At 36.7% G+C, this 16,963-nt stretch overlaps 1 protein-coding gene across 4 annotated transcripts in view; it reads left to right on the top strand.

Moving 5' to 3' along the window:
- Positions 1-16,963, top strand: part of LOC124794736 (protein TANC2) — a 653,277-nt gene that overhangs the window by 593,599 nt on the left and 42,715 nt on the right. For 3 of the 4 annotated variants that reach the window (XM_047258336.1, XM_047258337.1, XM_047258338.1), the window contains exons 4-12: positions 1,082-1,208; positions 5,852-5,986; positions 6,278-6,400; positions 10,083-10,346; positions 11,729-11,866; positions 11,960-12,067; positions 12,329-12,577; positions 13,940-14,064; positions 14,433-14,552. In XM_047258336.1, the coding sequence (XP_047114292.1) occupies positions 1,082-1,208; positions 5,852-5,986; positions 6,278-6,400; positions 10,083-10,346; positions 11,729-11,866; positions 11,960-12,067; positions 12,329-12,577; positions 13,940-14,064; positions 14,433-14,552 (1,389 nt within the window). The remainder of the gene's footprint in view (positions 1-1,081; positions 1,209-5,851; positions 5,987-6,277; positions 6,401-10,082; positions 10,347-11,728; positions 11,867-11,959; positions 12,068-12,328; positions 12,578-13,939; positions 14,065-14,432; positions 14,553-16,963) is intronic. The other variant, XM_047258339.1, reaches the window with a different exon arrangement.

Raw genomic sequence — 16,963 nt, 5'->3', positions numbered from 1 at the left:
AGAACTGAATTCACTTTTCTGCGTATAATATGCTCATATTGCTATAGAGCAATCACCATTATCTCACAAGCTCCTCTGAACATTTATTATGTAAGTTCAATACCTAACAATTACACTATGTCATGTAAAGTGCCACATTCATTCTTAAGTTTGACACATTACTGTTATGTAAGAAGTCTTCTAGAAATGGCTTGCCATTCGATTTCTCTTACCAACTAATGAAGTGTATTGTGAATAACTATCATCAATTCAAGTTCATTGTGTTGTTGAGAGGAAGAATAAGTGTGAAATGTTGTGCAGGCATGTAGCCTGCTTATCTTTAATAGCATCATTGGGTGGGGGGTTCATTGAGTTTAAAATCATTGTTCATTAAAGTAGACATCAATAGTGCCTTATGCACTAACAATCTCTCTGCTGAGGTATGGTATTGAACCCACGGCATTGGCAAAAATAAATCTGGAGGCATACATTGCCATCTTTCTTCTACGAGCTGGCTGAGTTCTGAAGATTAGCAGGTAAGATTTTAAACCAGTTACTTCTGGTTTAGCCACAATGACAAGTCAATTATGGCTAAGATTTCTAGTTTTCCTCAAAGCAGTCTTAATTCATTTTCTTACAGATTCAATCATCTCACGTACTGGTTATCCTGTGTACTCAGTTTCAATTATATTATATGCAACTCTCAATCATGCTCTTCATTCCTTCTGTAGTTTTTATGTGCACTAGTCTATAGACACATTTGTATTTGTCATTACCCCCTTTTAGTGTGTGATTGCCCTATGTGGTAGAGTTCAAAAACAGCGTGAACTTTCATGACAAATTTTTCCATTTTCATTTGGGTAATATGACTCCATGTTCTACATATGGTCAATGTTTCCCGGGTAAGTAAAAAAAAAAAAAGACATTTTTTAAAAGAAATGTCGGTGTGTTGCAGCTTTAAAAGATAACCCATCATGCTAAAAATATGAACTATACTCCATGATAAATACTGTAAGTCTGTTAAACACAACTGAAATCATCATTTTTACTTCTGGTAGTTTTTCCTTAAATTTATAGCTGTGAATTATATGGCTTGTTCCAGACTCGGCAGCATCAACAACAGCAGCAAGCACAGGACTGGCCGTCTCCTAGTAGGCTTCCGAAATCCAGACCTACACAAAGGCGGGCTGGAGCAACACCAGCAGATGGTGCTGGCATCATGACTCAAAGTATGTATCATAGTTTGCTGCTTCTTTTGAGTAGATGAGACAACTGTTAGTTTGTCTACATAAATGACATTCACACTTCACATAGTGCAGCCAATGCTATACTACTTGCAGATGTTACTAGTGTGATAACAAGTACACCAGAGCAAGTATTGCAAATAGCTACTGATCAAGTCCTAAAGTATGTTCGCTCTTGGTTCAATGCAAATAAAACAAATTGCACCATGTGATCAAAAGTATTCGGACACCTGGCTGATAATGACTTACAAGTTCATGGCACCCTGCATTGGCAATGCTGGAGTTCAACATGCTGTTGGCCCACCCTTAGCCTTGATGACAGCTTCCAGTCTCTCAGGCATATGTTCAGTCAGGTGCTGGAAGGTTTCTTGGTGAATGGCAGCCTATTATTCATGGAGTGCTGTACTGAGGAGAGATATCAATGTCACTCAGTGAGGCCTAGCATGAAGTCAGTGTTCCAAAACATTCCAAAGGTGTTCTGTAGGATTCAGGTCAGGACTCTGTGCAGGCCAGTCCATTACAGGGATCTTATTGTCATGTAACCACTCGAGCACAGGCTGTGCATTGTGAACAGGTGCTCAGTCGTGTTGAAAGATGCATTTGCTATCCCCGAATTGCTCTTCAACAGCGGGAAGCAAGAAGGTGCTTAAAACATCAATGTAGGCCTGTGCTGTGATAGTGCCATGCAAAACAACAAGGGATGCAAGCCCCCTCCATGAAAAACATGACCACACCGTAACACCACCACCTCCAAATTTTACTCTTGGCCCTACACAGGCTGGCAGATGACGTTCACCAGGCATTCACCATACCCAAATCCTGCCATCGGATCGCCACATTGTGTACCGTGATTCGTCACTCCACACGACATTTTTCCACTGTTCAGTCGTCCATTGTTAATGCTCCTTACACCAAGCGAGACGTCATTTGGCATTTAATGGCGTGATATGTGGCTTATGAGCAGTCACACGACTATCAAATCCAAGTTTCCTCATCTCCCACATAACTGTCATATTACTTGTAGTGGATTCTGATGCAGTCTGGAGTTCCTGTGTAATGGACTGGATAGGTGTCTGTCTATTACACATTACGACCCTCTTCAACTGCCAGTGGTCTCTGTCAGTCAACAGACGAGGTCAGCCTGTACGCTTTTGTGCTGTATGTGTCCCTTCACGTTTCCACTTCACTATCACATCATAAACAGTGGACCTAGGGATGTTTGAAAATCTTGTGTACAGACGTATGACACAAGTGACACCCAGTCAACTGACTACATTCGAAGTCCTTGAGTTCCACGGAGCACCCCATTCTGCTGTCTCAAGATACCTAATGACTACTGAGTTCGCTGATATGGAACAGTGTTTCTAATCAGTGAATGTCAATGCAGAACAAATAAATATTTTTTGATTATGTTTATATTAAGTCAAAACTTAAAATACTGTCTTTCGCCCCTAAGCTTCTTTTATATTTGCATATCTAACAGAGAGCTCTTGTGCAATGTAAAATCTTTACTGAATTTTTGTAGTGTGTATGAGGACTTGCTGCTTAGCGAGGACAAAAGTAAAGCCCTGTGGAAAACAGACTTTGCATTTATAATACTGTAAGCATAGATGTATATAAAGTTGTAGTACTATGTATTGTACAAACTTGCATTCTTTTGTTTGTGCCTTTTTATATATGTATTTGTATGTTCCCCTTCCTTGGAATGGTTTCCCATAAATTTATATGTACATTTGGACAACATCCAAACCATATTCATTTTCTGTGGATAATGCAACTTTCACTGATTACATGCACCACACACATGCTCGACTGGATTTGTACTCTCCAGCACCAGATGAGCATGCTCATCTGGTGCTGGAGAGTACAAATCCAGTCGAGCATGTGTGTGGACACTATTAATAAGCAAAAGTTGCATGGCAACATGAATGTAAGTAGTATTTTTATTAATGACATGCTGATTTGCGGTGATCTACCTGCTGATAAAAATTGCATTTCCAAACTAGTTAGATTTTCAACATTGTCGAAATATGCAACATAATTTTGAAAAAGGTGAGATCCATGATGACGGAAAATTACTATTGAAACTAGTCATCAATTATAAATAAATATTTAAATGCAGTCTTGACACTAAAGTATTTCTTCAAATATTACAGTCTGCAGATCACCTCATGATCAGAATGTCTGTAATATATAAACTTAAAATTGTAAATTAGTAATCTCTGACTCTGTTCTCAGGGAATCCATTTATCATTGTCACATGACGTACAATTTCAGAAACAAAAGGAATTAAGGCTTTTAATTATGTTGAGCGGGAATACATCTGTGTCTAGTTGATCCTGCTTATACCTACACTAGCCCACATAATGGCATTATTTAATAAAAGCATGATGAATGTACTGCCTGCTACTCATCTTATCACATTTCATTTTTCCCTTTCTTTCACCAATGCACTAAATAGAAAATATCAGATTAAATAAAGATTTCTTAAGCCCTCTTTGTCAAAATTATGAGAAATGATGATGAATACATTTTTCTGTGTTTGTTTGTGATTCACGATTGCTGTCTTTTGGACAAAAGTCAAATTTATGTCCAGGATTACCATGGATAATAGTTTCTTTCAGGCATTTCTGTAATGTTTTTCCTCTTATATCACTTACTTTATGGATGATTTTCATATTTATGCCTTGAATAGTTATGTTCATTCTGCATATGTCCTCTTCCTTTCTTGATGAATGAACTTCTGGTTCTGGGATCTTCCATATTGTCACTCTTTGCCATCCTCTATGAGTTTTTACTTGTTGCAGTTTCATGGTGCTTTTTTCAGTTAATTGGTTTCTACTATTTGACAGTCCAATTTTCTATTTCTTTATGTCATAATGTTTTCCCATCATTGTTGCTGTTTAATTCTAATCTCTTTCCTTTTCATTTGATTTCCACTGAACTTTCTCTACTAGTTCAGTTCCTTATATCACAGTGCTATTTATGTTGTTCTTTCATGCATTCCTAGCATTTTTTAAATCCGGTCTTTTGCAGCTTTCACTATGTTATTCCTCTCTTTTCATTCAGTATTCTTCTCCTTTCAGCCCACCCTTCTATTAAGTATATATTGTCCCATCATTTATCCACTTCTTCCCATTATTTTCCATACTATTACTGGTAACTACTGTTATGATTCTTTAAGCTCTTGAGTTCATGACTTAATCATCTCATTTTCAGTATAGCCTCTGAATCTTTTAGTTCTTCCCTTTCAAAGCATAAGACACTTAATTGTACTTGCTACCCATTTGTCTTTCAGCAGCCTCCACAAATATCTAATTTTAAAATCAGTACTTGCAGCCCGACTCTCTGTTTGACAAATGAGAACACATCTAGTTCCAAGGCATAGTTAGTTAACGTTACTTGTTGGATAGAATGTGCTGTTGTCTATTGCAATCAGTGGTAGCCAAATAGGTTGCAGGGTACCAAGCATTAGCTGTTATGCTTTCCTTGAACTTTGCAAGTGGACTGACACTTTGTGGAAATACTTGGCAATAATGGGGAGTTTGCATCTAACATTGAGAGCTCTGTTATAAGACATCAGTTCCAAGGCACGGAGAGTCAACTAATGAGTAGTTTTAATCAGGCTATAGTGTTTCAATCAGATAGTGGACGCATAGCAAGTCTACATGGCCGGAAACCATAGGTTTTGTGTCATTATATTTTGTCTACATAGATGTCTGCTATTGGCTATCATGTCTGCTACTGGCTATCTATCTATCCTACTATGTACATATCCCTGCTACACCTGTTATGTCTTACTGTTTTACTGTAGTTTTATTTCAGAGATCGTGTTTTTAAAAGACTTGTGACAGATTCATAAACTTAACTGGTGTGACTGTCATGCAATATATGTTTCCCATTTTGTACTACTTTTATTTTGTAATATGTACATGAAAACTTTGCATGTCATATTATCTGTATAACTTTTCTACATACCCTGAGGCTTTCAACCTTATTATTTTATTAGAAAATGCTATAGAAATTTCTGGAATCATGCCCTCTTCCAACACTCATCTCCTGTTGGTCTGAGCATCAGTATCAGTTTGAAAATGTAAACCTACCAACAAGTAATTCATATATGGGGAATGACAAAATTCAGTGTATGCCAAGTCAGGGCTGTAAAGTGAAATGAGTGGTCACTGCCACTCTAGTCATGCAACTATGGCCAGTGTTATTTGCGACCATGTGGGCTACATGTGGTGGTTTAGTATAAAGGCACGATTTGAGGGTAGCCCAAGATGCTTACATCAGACAGCTTATTTCAATTGTTCCGAAACCTGACAGTATCAGTAGTGCATTGCAAATTTTCCTTGCAAAGAACTCAACAAAAATGTTTAGCATTTTTGTGTAAAAAATCAATCTAACATGTTGAATGAATGAGCCTGGCATATCATGTCAGGCCTTAATTTTTTGCCTCACCTATAATGCTCCTTAAAGTCTGTTGTCTTTGGGAGAAATGACTAGTGTTCCTAACAGTAAACCACATGTGCAATCTTATTCAGTTACTTATGACACAGGGAAACATTTATGTTGGATGATCTGCATACTTTTTTGTAAATACTCAAGAAGAACTCAACACTTTTTAGGCTGTCCTACACCACCACAGAGCCGGAGACGATTTTTTCTGAGTCCAAAGTCTTTGCGTAGTGCTTGGGGGCAGCGGACAGGTGGCACAACTCCTGGTGGATCACCCCATCCTCCAGATAGTGCAGCACTTTCAGGTTAGTTGAATTTCATTAACATTACCACATGAGATACCTCATGCCAACCAGAAGAGAGGAGAAAGAAAGACACACAAAGAGAGAGTGAAACATCAAGCTAATAGCTTACTTATGCCAATACCTTAAGAAGTTTTATGCTTACTACGTTCTTTTAATTTTATATAGGACGTTTTGATTACTGTCACAGAAATCACTAAATTTTATTGATGACTGTAAGGAGCATTACAGAGCCTCACTTAAGAAAATTATTATGAAGTTTAAAAATTAGCTAAGTTCCATTTTCACTTCTAGCAAGTATGACAGCGTCAACAGAAGGCCGGTATTGGCCAAGCTACGTCTTCAACAAGATTAAATCTCTGTGGTCTGTTGGAGGGAGCAGTGCTGGACTCAATATGCTGGCTGAGTCTGTCCAAGGTCCTTTTGAACTGCATGTCTGTTTAATCAAACCTGCTTGCAGTTATTTGTGCATATATCTGTTTGTACTCTGCTAATCTGTATATCTAAGTCTGGAATGGAATTGAATAGTTTGTTGTTTTTTGTGTGCTGTGTTGTTAGATTTATTTGTTCCACCTAGTACTCTGTTAGTGTATTGTGTTACTAATGTCATTGATGAGGGGTTAGATGCACTATTTGCTAATACGTTTGAATGTCCATTCAGTGTGTCACTTCAATTCAGTGTGTTTGTGTTTACTTCATAGCCAGTGGGTCATCAAGAAAAGAAGAAACTGTTCATTGTAATAAATTAATACATTGAACAAATAAAGGAAATGTAAATACATCTCTTACACTGCAGTGTACAGTAACAATCAATAACTCATGGCTTTGTCTCTTCTGTTTGCCTCTTCCCATCCTTTTGCTTACAGTGACTGACTGTTTATTATAGTTTCTATGTTCAGCCTCATTCCCCTGCCATTAATTTGTTGGTGATGGTGTGTCCATGTTTCCCATTCTTTTTGTTTATGTATTTGCATTTCCCTCTTTTGGTTTATGTATTTGCATTACTTCTTTCACTCTGATTTAACACTGGGATTTTTTAAAATACAATATTGTTTTTCTATCCTCATTGTTTTCCATGGCTGTGGGAATTTCCTCCCTCTATTATTATCAAAATTAAGAAAGCTACTTGTATCTTAGCAGGGTGGTATACATCATGACACAAAAAGAAAGAAATTGTGTGTTTCATATTAGTATGTGTTTATTCTCAAAATTGAACCTAGTTTCTACTTCCATAAAAATGTTGTCTCATGACAGTTATGACAGTGAGATTTTTGTGTTTGTACTACATAGAAAAGCAAGCATTGTTTTTCACATATCTATTTTCTCTGTGAAATAAATGAGACTATCACTTATAGCAGCAATTATTTTCAATTTTTCCCCCTTCAGTACTTCTTAGGTCATGTGATAATTTATTTCCACAGTAGTCTTTAAAGAACAGCCATGTGGAGTTTTGTAAAATTCACAACCCCCCCCCCCCCCTCCCCACCCCCTTTATGTGTTCAGAACAAATGTTTGGTTACAAATGAAATTTCACTTTGGTTGCACATAATTAACGTCACAATTTGCATTATTGTACATAAACTGTGGATTGTGGCACAAGCATGTGACAGACTGATATTTAACATTTGAAGAGATATTTTCTACTACATTGTTTACATATTTAATAAATCTAACTGTTCCTCTTGATGTGCAAGAAAATAATAGAATTGCTTATACTAACCCAGTTGCTACTGTAATAATCAAATTCACCAGGCTTGCAATTATTAGCATAGTTTTTTTGTAGTTGGACTACATGTGGTGTGTATAAAAAATGCAAATATATTTGTATAACTTTGTAACATATCTTGATGTAAAAAGTAATTAATTTGTATGGCAATAGGAAATTTTATAAAATAAGCTTGCTAGTATATTTATTCATGAATTGAGTAGAATTTTTTAATTTAAAAATTTGCATTAGTGTTAGCAACATGCATCTCAAGCAGACTGATGAAATGTAATCTGAAGTTGATGGAAGAGGTTAAGGCTTTTAGTGAGGACTGTAGCAAGGCCATTATTTATTTCTGTAGTTACAGTCATATCTGTATTCAGTTACAGATGATAAACTTTTCTTCTGTTGTGATCTTATACCTACTCGTTTTACTCAGTTTAACACTAAGTTTTATATGCTAAATTTTGGCCATAACAGGACTGTAAATGTTTCTATATTACAGGATTAGTTTGCTAATTTTATTGAATAGGGTGTTTTTTTAAACCTGGAAGATGTAATCACAGCAGTATGGGAAAAATTAACACACAAAAATAAGACAATACTGTATCTTTCTGCCTAACCCTGCCCCACTTGCGTCACACACCCATACCTTTAATATCAGAAGTGATGGCAAGTATGTTGTGCAAATGAAAGATCCAGCGCTACTTCATCAGTTGATTTTAAGTGGTCTCCTTGGGCTCATATTTGTGTAAAGGAGTGTTCTTTCTGCAAATAGATGTATTTAAATGAAAATTTACCGTTGTTAATATGATAGAATCAAGCCATCATTAAATATGATCATAAAATGTTTTGGATTAAGTTCTGTGAAGGTCCTACTAGGCAAATTCTTCTGTAATAAAACTCTTTGAATTGTAACTAACTTGTATAAAAAAGTGACCAATTATCACACAGACTCTCTAAGGGGAAAAAAAGATGTATCGCGAAGAAATCATTTGAATAGGACTGAAATTGGTAGATGCGATGTACATGTACGGACAAACAAATGATTACAGTTCCAGAAAAACTGGATGATTTATTGAAGAGAAAGAGCTTCACAAATCGAGCAAGTCAGTAACATGTTGATCTGCCTCTGAATCTTTTGCAAGCATTTATTCAGCTTGGCATTGATTTATATTGTTGTTGGATGTTCTTCTGAGGGATATCACACCAAATTCTGTTGAATTGGTGCCTTTGATCATCTAAATCCTGTGATGGTTGGAGGACTGTGCCCACAGTGCTCCAAACATTCTCAGTTGGGGAGATATCCAGTGACTTTGCTGGTCAAGGTAGTGTTTGGCAAGCACGAAGACTAGAAACTCTTGCTGTATGAGGGTGCGCATTATCTTGCTGAAATGTAAACTCTGGATGCAACAAAAAGGGGCATAGAATATCATCCATGTACCACTGTGCTGTAAGAGTGTTGCAGATGGCAACTGAAGGGGTCCCGCTACAAAAAGAAATGGCACCCTAACATCACTTCTGGTTGTCAGACTGTCAGGATGGTATCCCACTGCTGTCTGGAGTGTCTTCAGACTTGACTTCAGCCTGGAATCTCATTGATTGGCATGGAATTGTCTTCAGTGCTGAGTCTCACATGAACTGAATCCCAATGACCAGTGAAGACTTGACTGGAGACACCCTGGACACTGGTGGGACACCAATCTGACTGTCACCCGCCGTACAGTTTGACAGTTCGAAGTAATGGTCTGGGGTGCCACTTCTTTCCATTGCAGGACCCCTCCACAGCACCCTTACTGTATAGCAGTATGTCAACAATATACTACACCCTATTTCATTGCCCTCCATGGCAAGCCATTCTGGGCTTACATTTCAGCAAGATAATGTCTGCTCATACACAGTGAGAGTTTCTACAACTTTTCTTCATGCTTGCCAAACCCTACATTGGCCAACAAGATCACTGAATCATTACCCAATTGAGAAATTTGGGAACAACATGGGCAGGGTCCGCCAACCAGCTCAGGTTTTTGACAATCTAAATCAACAGTTGGACAGAATATGGCATAATGTCCCTCAGGAGGACATCCAATAACTCTATCAATCAATGCAAAGCTGCATAAATGCTTGCATAAGGGTGATAATGTGGTCTAACACAACATTGACTTGCTCAATTTGTGAAGCTCTTTCTCTTGAATAAATCATCTAATTTTTCTGGAATTGTAATCATTTCTTTGTCTGTATAAGTACATCACATTCTGCTAATTTATTCATAGTGTGTCATTTCTTTTTGTATTAGTATACAATTTCCAAAAAAATTTCTCTGACAGATATTGGATGATTGAAGTTTTACTTTTTGAATGCTCCTGAGTTTGACTGTGCTGAATTATTGCACAGATGATGAGGGTGGAACTGTGCGTCCTGTATCCAGCTGCAAGAAGCCCCCTGCTTCATCCTCATCACAGAATGATCTGTATGTGCGACTGGGCCTGTTGCTGGGAGAAAGTGCACGTCGACGTGCGCAACAGTCCAGTGGCCACACACAGCCACAGTCCCGTCCAAGTTCAGCTGGCCGTGCCAGCACATCCTTCTCATCACTTGCGTCACTAGAGGCCAACACCCTTGCCTCTAGTAACACAAGTCCAGTGTCAACTTTGACAGGTAGGTCAAGAAAATAAAATTATTTATTTTGTGGCTATGAGAACTTTGCAATGAGCCTTTTACTGTGTTAGAGAGAACTGCATTTTATCATTTCTTAAGTTGGATTCTGCCTCAGTTATTTGTTACTTAGTCATATGAAATAATGGTTCGCTTTGTGTCATTGCACTGATATTGATCTGAAAACTTTAAAATAATATTTGAAATGAAGGAATCATTTTGAAATGGCAGTACAAAGTCAAAGTACAAACTACACAACTGTAGGAATTTTTTCCCATAATGAATATTAAAGCCAGAGTTGTGAGCAGTGGGTGGATATTTCAAGTAAAACTTGTAGCCTTGCTAGGTAAGCTATCTTCCTCTCGTGTTGCATGGACATGTGACAGAAAATATCAATGAAATTCTTTTAATAATAATTTGCTAGGTTCACAAATAACCTACAGGTTGTTGTAGAATTTGTCACACACTGTAACTGATGTTTTTAATAGTCTCTTTTAGTGTTTCCTGATCCAGTATGAGAATGGATATTCTTTGAAGTAAACACATACTAGTTCTTTTTTCTCTCACCTGTCTAGCCATTGGATGACCCTTGGATGAATTGTGATAAATGTTCCCGAGTTGTATAGTCTGTCCTAGTCATTGCAACTTCTTAAAGTTAATAAGCTAATTTTATACCATTTTTTTGTTAAATCAGAACATAAAAATCATTTTCACTGGTGTATTTGTTGTTGTTTATTAAAATAAAAGGCCAATCGTAATACCATTAAGGACCACATACAAAAACTTGAGTGGACTTACATAACAGACATGAATACCCTTTCCATTAACTCACATAGATTAAAAGGTAAACAGACTGCAATATAAAGTTAGTTAGTTCATGTAACCAATTACAGTAAGTACAACAATAACTTTCTGCTACCTCACCGCAAATGAAGCATTGTTAGATGTATAAAATTAGCTGATAAGTGGAAGTGAAGTTATGTCTACATCTACATCTATACTCTGCAAACCACCTGAGGTGCATGGCAGAGGGTACATAATATTGCACCAGTTATTAGGGTTTCATCCCATTCCATGCATCATGTATCTGTTGATATAGCATTGTTTCATTTTACTTATGAATGACTCACCTGCATTGGGTAGCCACAAGCTGTCTGTGATAAAATGCAACAATATTGCATGTGTTACCAATCATGCACACAGTTACTTCAAGCACTGAGGCCATCACAGTCACATGACATAATGACTTTACACACACACACACACACACACACACACACACACACGGAATAATTTCAGATATCCTTATGCATCATCTGATTCAGCAAGTATTATTGTGTGTATCAAAGCAAGCAACTACTTATAAACAACATAAATAATTTCAGGTTCTTCAGAAGCAGATGTCCACAGCCATTCGAGGACACTGAAGGACCCATCATCAGACAGTATTACTTCACTTATGTCTGTCTCTGGCCAGAGCAATTGTTCCTCAAGTCCTGTCAGTAGGAGGCATTCTGTGACGAGTATGTTGAAACAGAGATCCAAGTTTTAGTCTATTGATCTAAATATTTTAATATTGAATATTGTTGGTTATGTACAACACTGATCTGTTACAGCCTCTCAGCCAGGCCAGGTTGAAGAACTGAATGTATTCAAAAACAGGCGAGCTTCCATACGTAGGTCAGCCAGAACAGGATCTGTCAAAGGTCCAATAGATCCTAAAGGTAAGCAAGGTTGTAAAATTAAGTTTTTGCTCTTATTGTTACTATAACATATTTGTAATACAAGAAGGAGCTTCCAGACTGTAGTGGATTAGCTCGCAATGTGGGAAGCATTTTTCAATCGTAGTAACTTCGGAAATGGGGAGACTAGTATGGAAAAATGGCAAACTCAAATTTGTCTTGCTACAAAGATAAATACAACTAATAATAATGGCAGTGTTATTTTCAATTTTGTGTCATAAGAACCTTATTCTCTTATTTCAGTTCGGTTTGCACAGTATCGCACACCACAGTTAACTCTGAAACCTTTGTTCTTCGAAGTTCCATTACAAGAACCTGATCCCTTGTTCCTTGGTCGCCATTGGTTGATTCGTGAGATGGAAGATGCTTTGGCTTCTAGCAGTCCTGGTGTCATAGTTTCTGGTAATCCAGGTACTGGCAAAACAGCATTAATTTTGCAGCTTGTAGAGTACAGCTGCTTTGGCCGTCGAAGGGATCCAGCTTACCAACAAGGTAATATATTAATTTTCTGTGTTCTCTTATAAAATGATGGTTCTTGATTCATGTGTTGTCTAACTTAATGCCTTACTGAAGTAGTTATTGTGTTTTGTATTTGTCTGCAAAATGGAGAAAACGTATTTATTTGCATTAATAAATAATAAAATCTTCTGGATTTTTCTAAGAATTTAATCCATATGTAAAATAAGTATGCAATGTAGAATTCTTGTGATTTATTGTTTAGTGTTTACTAGTTTCTATTTTCTTACGTGTCTCTAATGACCTCATTGTCATAGAATGTGAGACGCTAATCTTTCTTCCCGCCTTCCTTCCTTATTATTGTTATCATTGTTGTCATTATTATTATTATTATTATTATTATTATCGTCATCATCATTATTATCTTCAAATTAGGCCAGCTCAGGACCAAGTGAAACAATATTAGATTAAACAAGATATACTTTTCATTCCAATAGATCCTCCAGGATGTAGAACAACTGGCTTATGACGACATAATCTTTTCCTTTTTTTCCCCAGTACTTCTTCACTCTTGCCATTGCTGTTCTCTTCTTTTTTCTGTACAAGTCTCTTCTCTCTTCCTGTGCATCTTTTTCTGGAAGCCCATGACATTTTCTACCTTTTCTCTGAAGTCTGTTTTCTATGTAGATTTTTTTAAAATTTATGTAAACCATGAAATTTGGGTTTTTGCCAAAGAAATTTATTTTGTTTGTCAGCTTTTTGTTATCCATTCTTTTCAAGTGCTTATAAAATGTAATCTTCCACTTTATCATTGTATCTATGATATTCTCAGTTTCTTCATACATTTCTGTAGTTATATTCAGAGTTAAATATCTGGTACATAACTCATATAACATCATTGTATTGGTGATGCTTTTTTGCCCTTGTAAGTGAGATAATGTGTAGTAAACAAAGAAAACTGAGCACATTCATTTGACATTACTGCCAGTCTGTTTTCACTGTTCTGAATGGAGGGAATGCTGTATAGAGTTAACATGAGGAAAATCAATGATTATGATGAGACTAGTGTGGAACAAGAAGGAAGAGAGAAGATAAAAATTGATTGGCACCTGTGAAAAGAAGGAGTGTGTAGATAATTCTGGCAAAGAGGCAAAAAAGTGTGAACCATTCTTTATGTCACTCTTGACATAGAGAAACTCAATATGGAGCAAAAACAATGAAATTATTGCTAAATATGATAGTGGCTCTGTCTCTCTCTGTGTGTGTGAGAGAGTGAGTGAGAGAGAGAGAGAGAGAGAGAGAGAGAGAGAGAGAGAGAGAGAGAGAGAGAGAACTTGCAGTTGGGTAGTATTTGTATGTTATAATCTGTATAATATAATTAACCTCCTTTGTTTTCAGATCCGTATGTCTGCAATGGAAAAGACAGGCCACAGGGCTCTCAGAGCATTTACTGTCAAATAAATCTAGTCTCAGAGAGGATTAGCCACTTGGCATCCCATGTTGTTGCATATCACTTTTGCCAGGTATAATAAATATTTATGTATGTTCTCATATATGTCTTGTTTATTTATACAGTATTTATTAACGTATTATTTATTTATATTCATTATTTTATGCCACAACTGTATCATTTGCTTCAGTATAATTAATGTGAAGTTCAAATAAATCCAGAATTCACTTTATATACGTTTTCATCTGAAAACTCTGATCTGTTGTCCATAAGAGGAGCTATTGACACTTGTGTTTCCTCTAAGGTTAGATATTATATACAGCTTCATCTACTATAGATCAATAGTAAGTTTTGGTGATTTGTATGTAATTTATCTGCTAGTCTTTGCAAATTTGTAAACATTAATGGATCAACTAATTTTTGAATGCCTCTCTCTTTAAGGCGGATAATAACAACACCTGCCTTGTGCCAGACTTTATCCACTCTCTTGCTGCACAGCTGTGTCAGGCCCCACAACTGTCTGCTTACAGAGAGTACCTTCTCAGTGAACCACATCTACAGGTGAATTTTATTTTTTCATCTCTTCTTGCAGTTATCAATGACTTATAACACAAGTCAGGGTTTTGTTAGTGTCTTGTCTTACAAATTACATTGTTACTTCTGCAGAGTATCAATGACTTTTAATTCACTTTTTATAGATTAAATATCCATCTAGATGATAAAACACCATTATAAACACAGATATAGGGTCTATATGGCAGGCAACAGCAAACTGACACACACATATTAAGCCTAAGAGACTCTTAACTTTCAGAACTGCATCTACTTTGACTCACTAAATAGAGAGAATATTGTTGAGAGGTACAGGAATTTTATAGTCGCCTTCCTGCAACTCTTTCCTCTTTACTTTCTGAGACGAATGAACCCCAAATTACAAAAGCCACTGCATCTATTAGTTCCATGTTGTTTGACAAGTATCAGCCACCATTAATGGATATGCACAAATGGAGTGTTAGGTCACTTGTGTTTCTCATTCATATAAATGATATGTGATTTAATATAAACCAAACAGGATTAGTTCTTTTTGTGGATGACTTTAATCAATCCCAGTACAGCAGCAGAACAACTTGGAAGTAATATTTTCAAAGAAATTTGTGAATGCTCCACTGGCAGCATTTTCAGTGCCATATAGCAAAGGATACAATACCAATGATACACTTAGTATGTGTCAGGATGTAATAACTGAGACAGAATTTCCAAAGACAAAAATTTAAATTGAAAAAGACACATTCTAGAGTATTTCAAACAACTCACTTCAGCTGCAGTTATACTTCATACACTTCATAATCTCCAAGAGAAACAAAAGAATGAACTAATATATTTTGTGTATTTTCTTTCAGTCCTGTGCTAGGGAATCGTGGCCTGAAGTAACTCATCTTTAAGAAATAAAGTTTTCAGTACAGTGAAGCATGCTTATCCACAAAATCCTGTTGATATCTATGAAATCAGTTACGCTATTTACCAACACATTCACAATATGTACATTCTCCCACAAAATCTGTCGTAAATAATCCATCAAACTTTTAAAGTATTAATGTGTCCATAACTGCACTATTAGAAGAGAAAAATGAACCTTTATCACTCTTAATTAATTAGGTTAGGAAGGTGATCCACCAAATTGCCAGAGTCCACAAGTGAACATACTGGGGATGCATTTAAAACAAAATTGGTATCTTTTCTTGTAACTAAATGTCTGTATTCACTGAAAGAATTCTAATCTTTTGAATTATCTGCACCAGACTATGAAACCAAATTATACATGATAGCAAAATCTACAAGCAATTATAGAACATACTTTTTTTTTTTTTACAAACAGTGAAAAAAAAACACTAAAATTAGCTGTCAGATTTGAATTAACCCCTGGTTGACAGTAGAAATTGTAAGTTATAAGCAGGTATAAAATTTGCAAATAAGCACAGAAGAAATGTACAGTCCATACCTAGTCAAAAACTTATTTTTATTTAACTTATGATATGAACTGACCTACATAGATAAATATGAGATGTACAAAACCTTTGTACACAAATATGGTATGTATTAACCTTGTACATAATATGATGTTTGCAAGTCATTACATGATGTCTACATGCAGTATACATGTAAATAAAAATAAGCAGCAAGGGATAGGAAAGGATACCAGATGCACTCAGTGTATGTGCCTGGGAGCCTCATTCAGTGTGTCAAAGAGACTATTCCAGCAGCCATTGAGAGAACAAGGTGCAACCAACTGCAGATTGTGGTACACATTGGAGCAAATGATGGCTGTTGGCTGGGCTCCAAGATCATACTTGGGGTCATTCTAGTGACTAGCAGAGAAGGTTGAGAAGATCAGCCTTGTACATGGGGTTTCAACAAAGCTCACAATTTGCAATGTTGTTCCCAGAACTGATCGTGGCCCTTTGGTTCTGTGTAGAGTGGAAGGACTGAACCAGAGACTTTGAAGATTCTCTAACAAGCTGTGCTGCAACTTACTGGACTTGTGCCACAGGGTTGAGAACTGTAGGGTACCCCCAAATGAGTAAATTGTGTGCTACTACTCAGAGGCTGCTACTCAGGTAGCTGACTGCGTGTGGGGCGCACACAAGGCATTTTTAGATTAGACAACTCTCAATCCAATCCAGATAATGCTAGCTGTAGGAAACCCAGAAGTATCAGTCTAAGAACGAAAGAAATTCCTCCCACAGTTGAGAATATTGAAATCCTAATAGTTAATTGCCAAAGCATACACAACAAAGTGTCAGAGTTTGAAGTGCTCGTGAAAAGCAGTGAAGCTCATGTAAAACTAGGTACAGAAAGATGGTTGAAACCTGAAATTGCTGGCAGTCAGATTTTTGGGTGAATTTGATTGTGCATTGAAAGGATAGGCAAGTGGGAAATGGAGGTGGTGTATTTGTCACAGTGGATATGAAACT

The sequence above is a fragment of the Schistocerca piceifrons genome, chromosome 4, assembly GCF_021461385.2.
Source record: "Schistocerca piceifrons isolate TAMUIC-IGC-003096 chromosome 4, iqSchPice1.1, whole genome shotgun sequence".
Taxonomy (NCBI): domain Eukaryota; kingdom Metazoa; phylum Arthropoda; class Insecta; order Orthoptera; family Acrididae; genus Schistocerca; species Schistocerca piceifrons.
The sequence above is the reverse complement of the archived record's forward strand: the minus strand, read 5'-3'. Positions and strand labels throughout refer to the sequence as shown.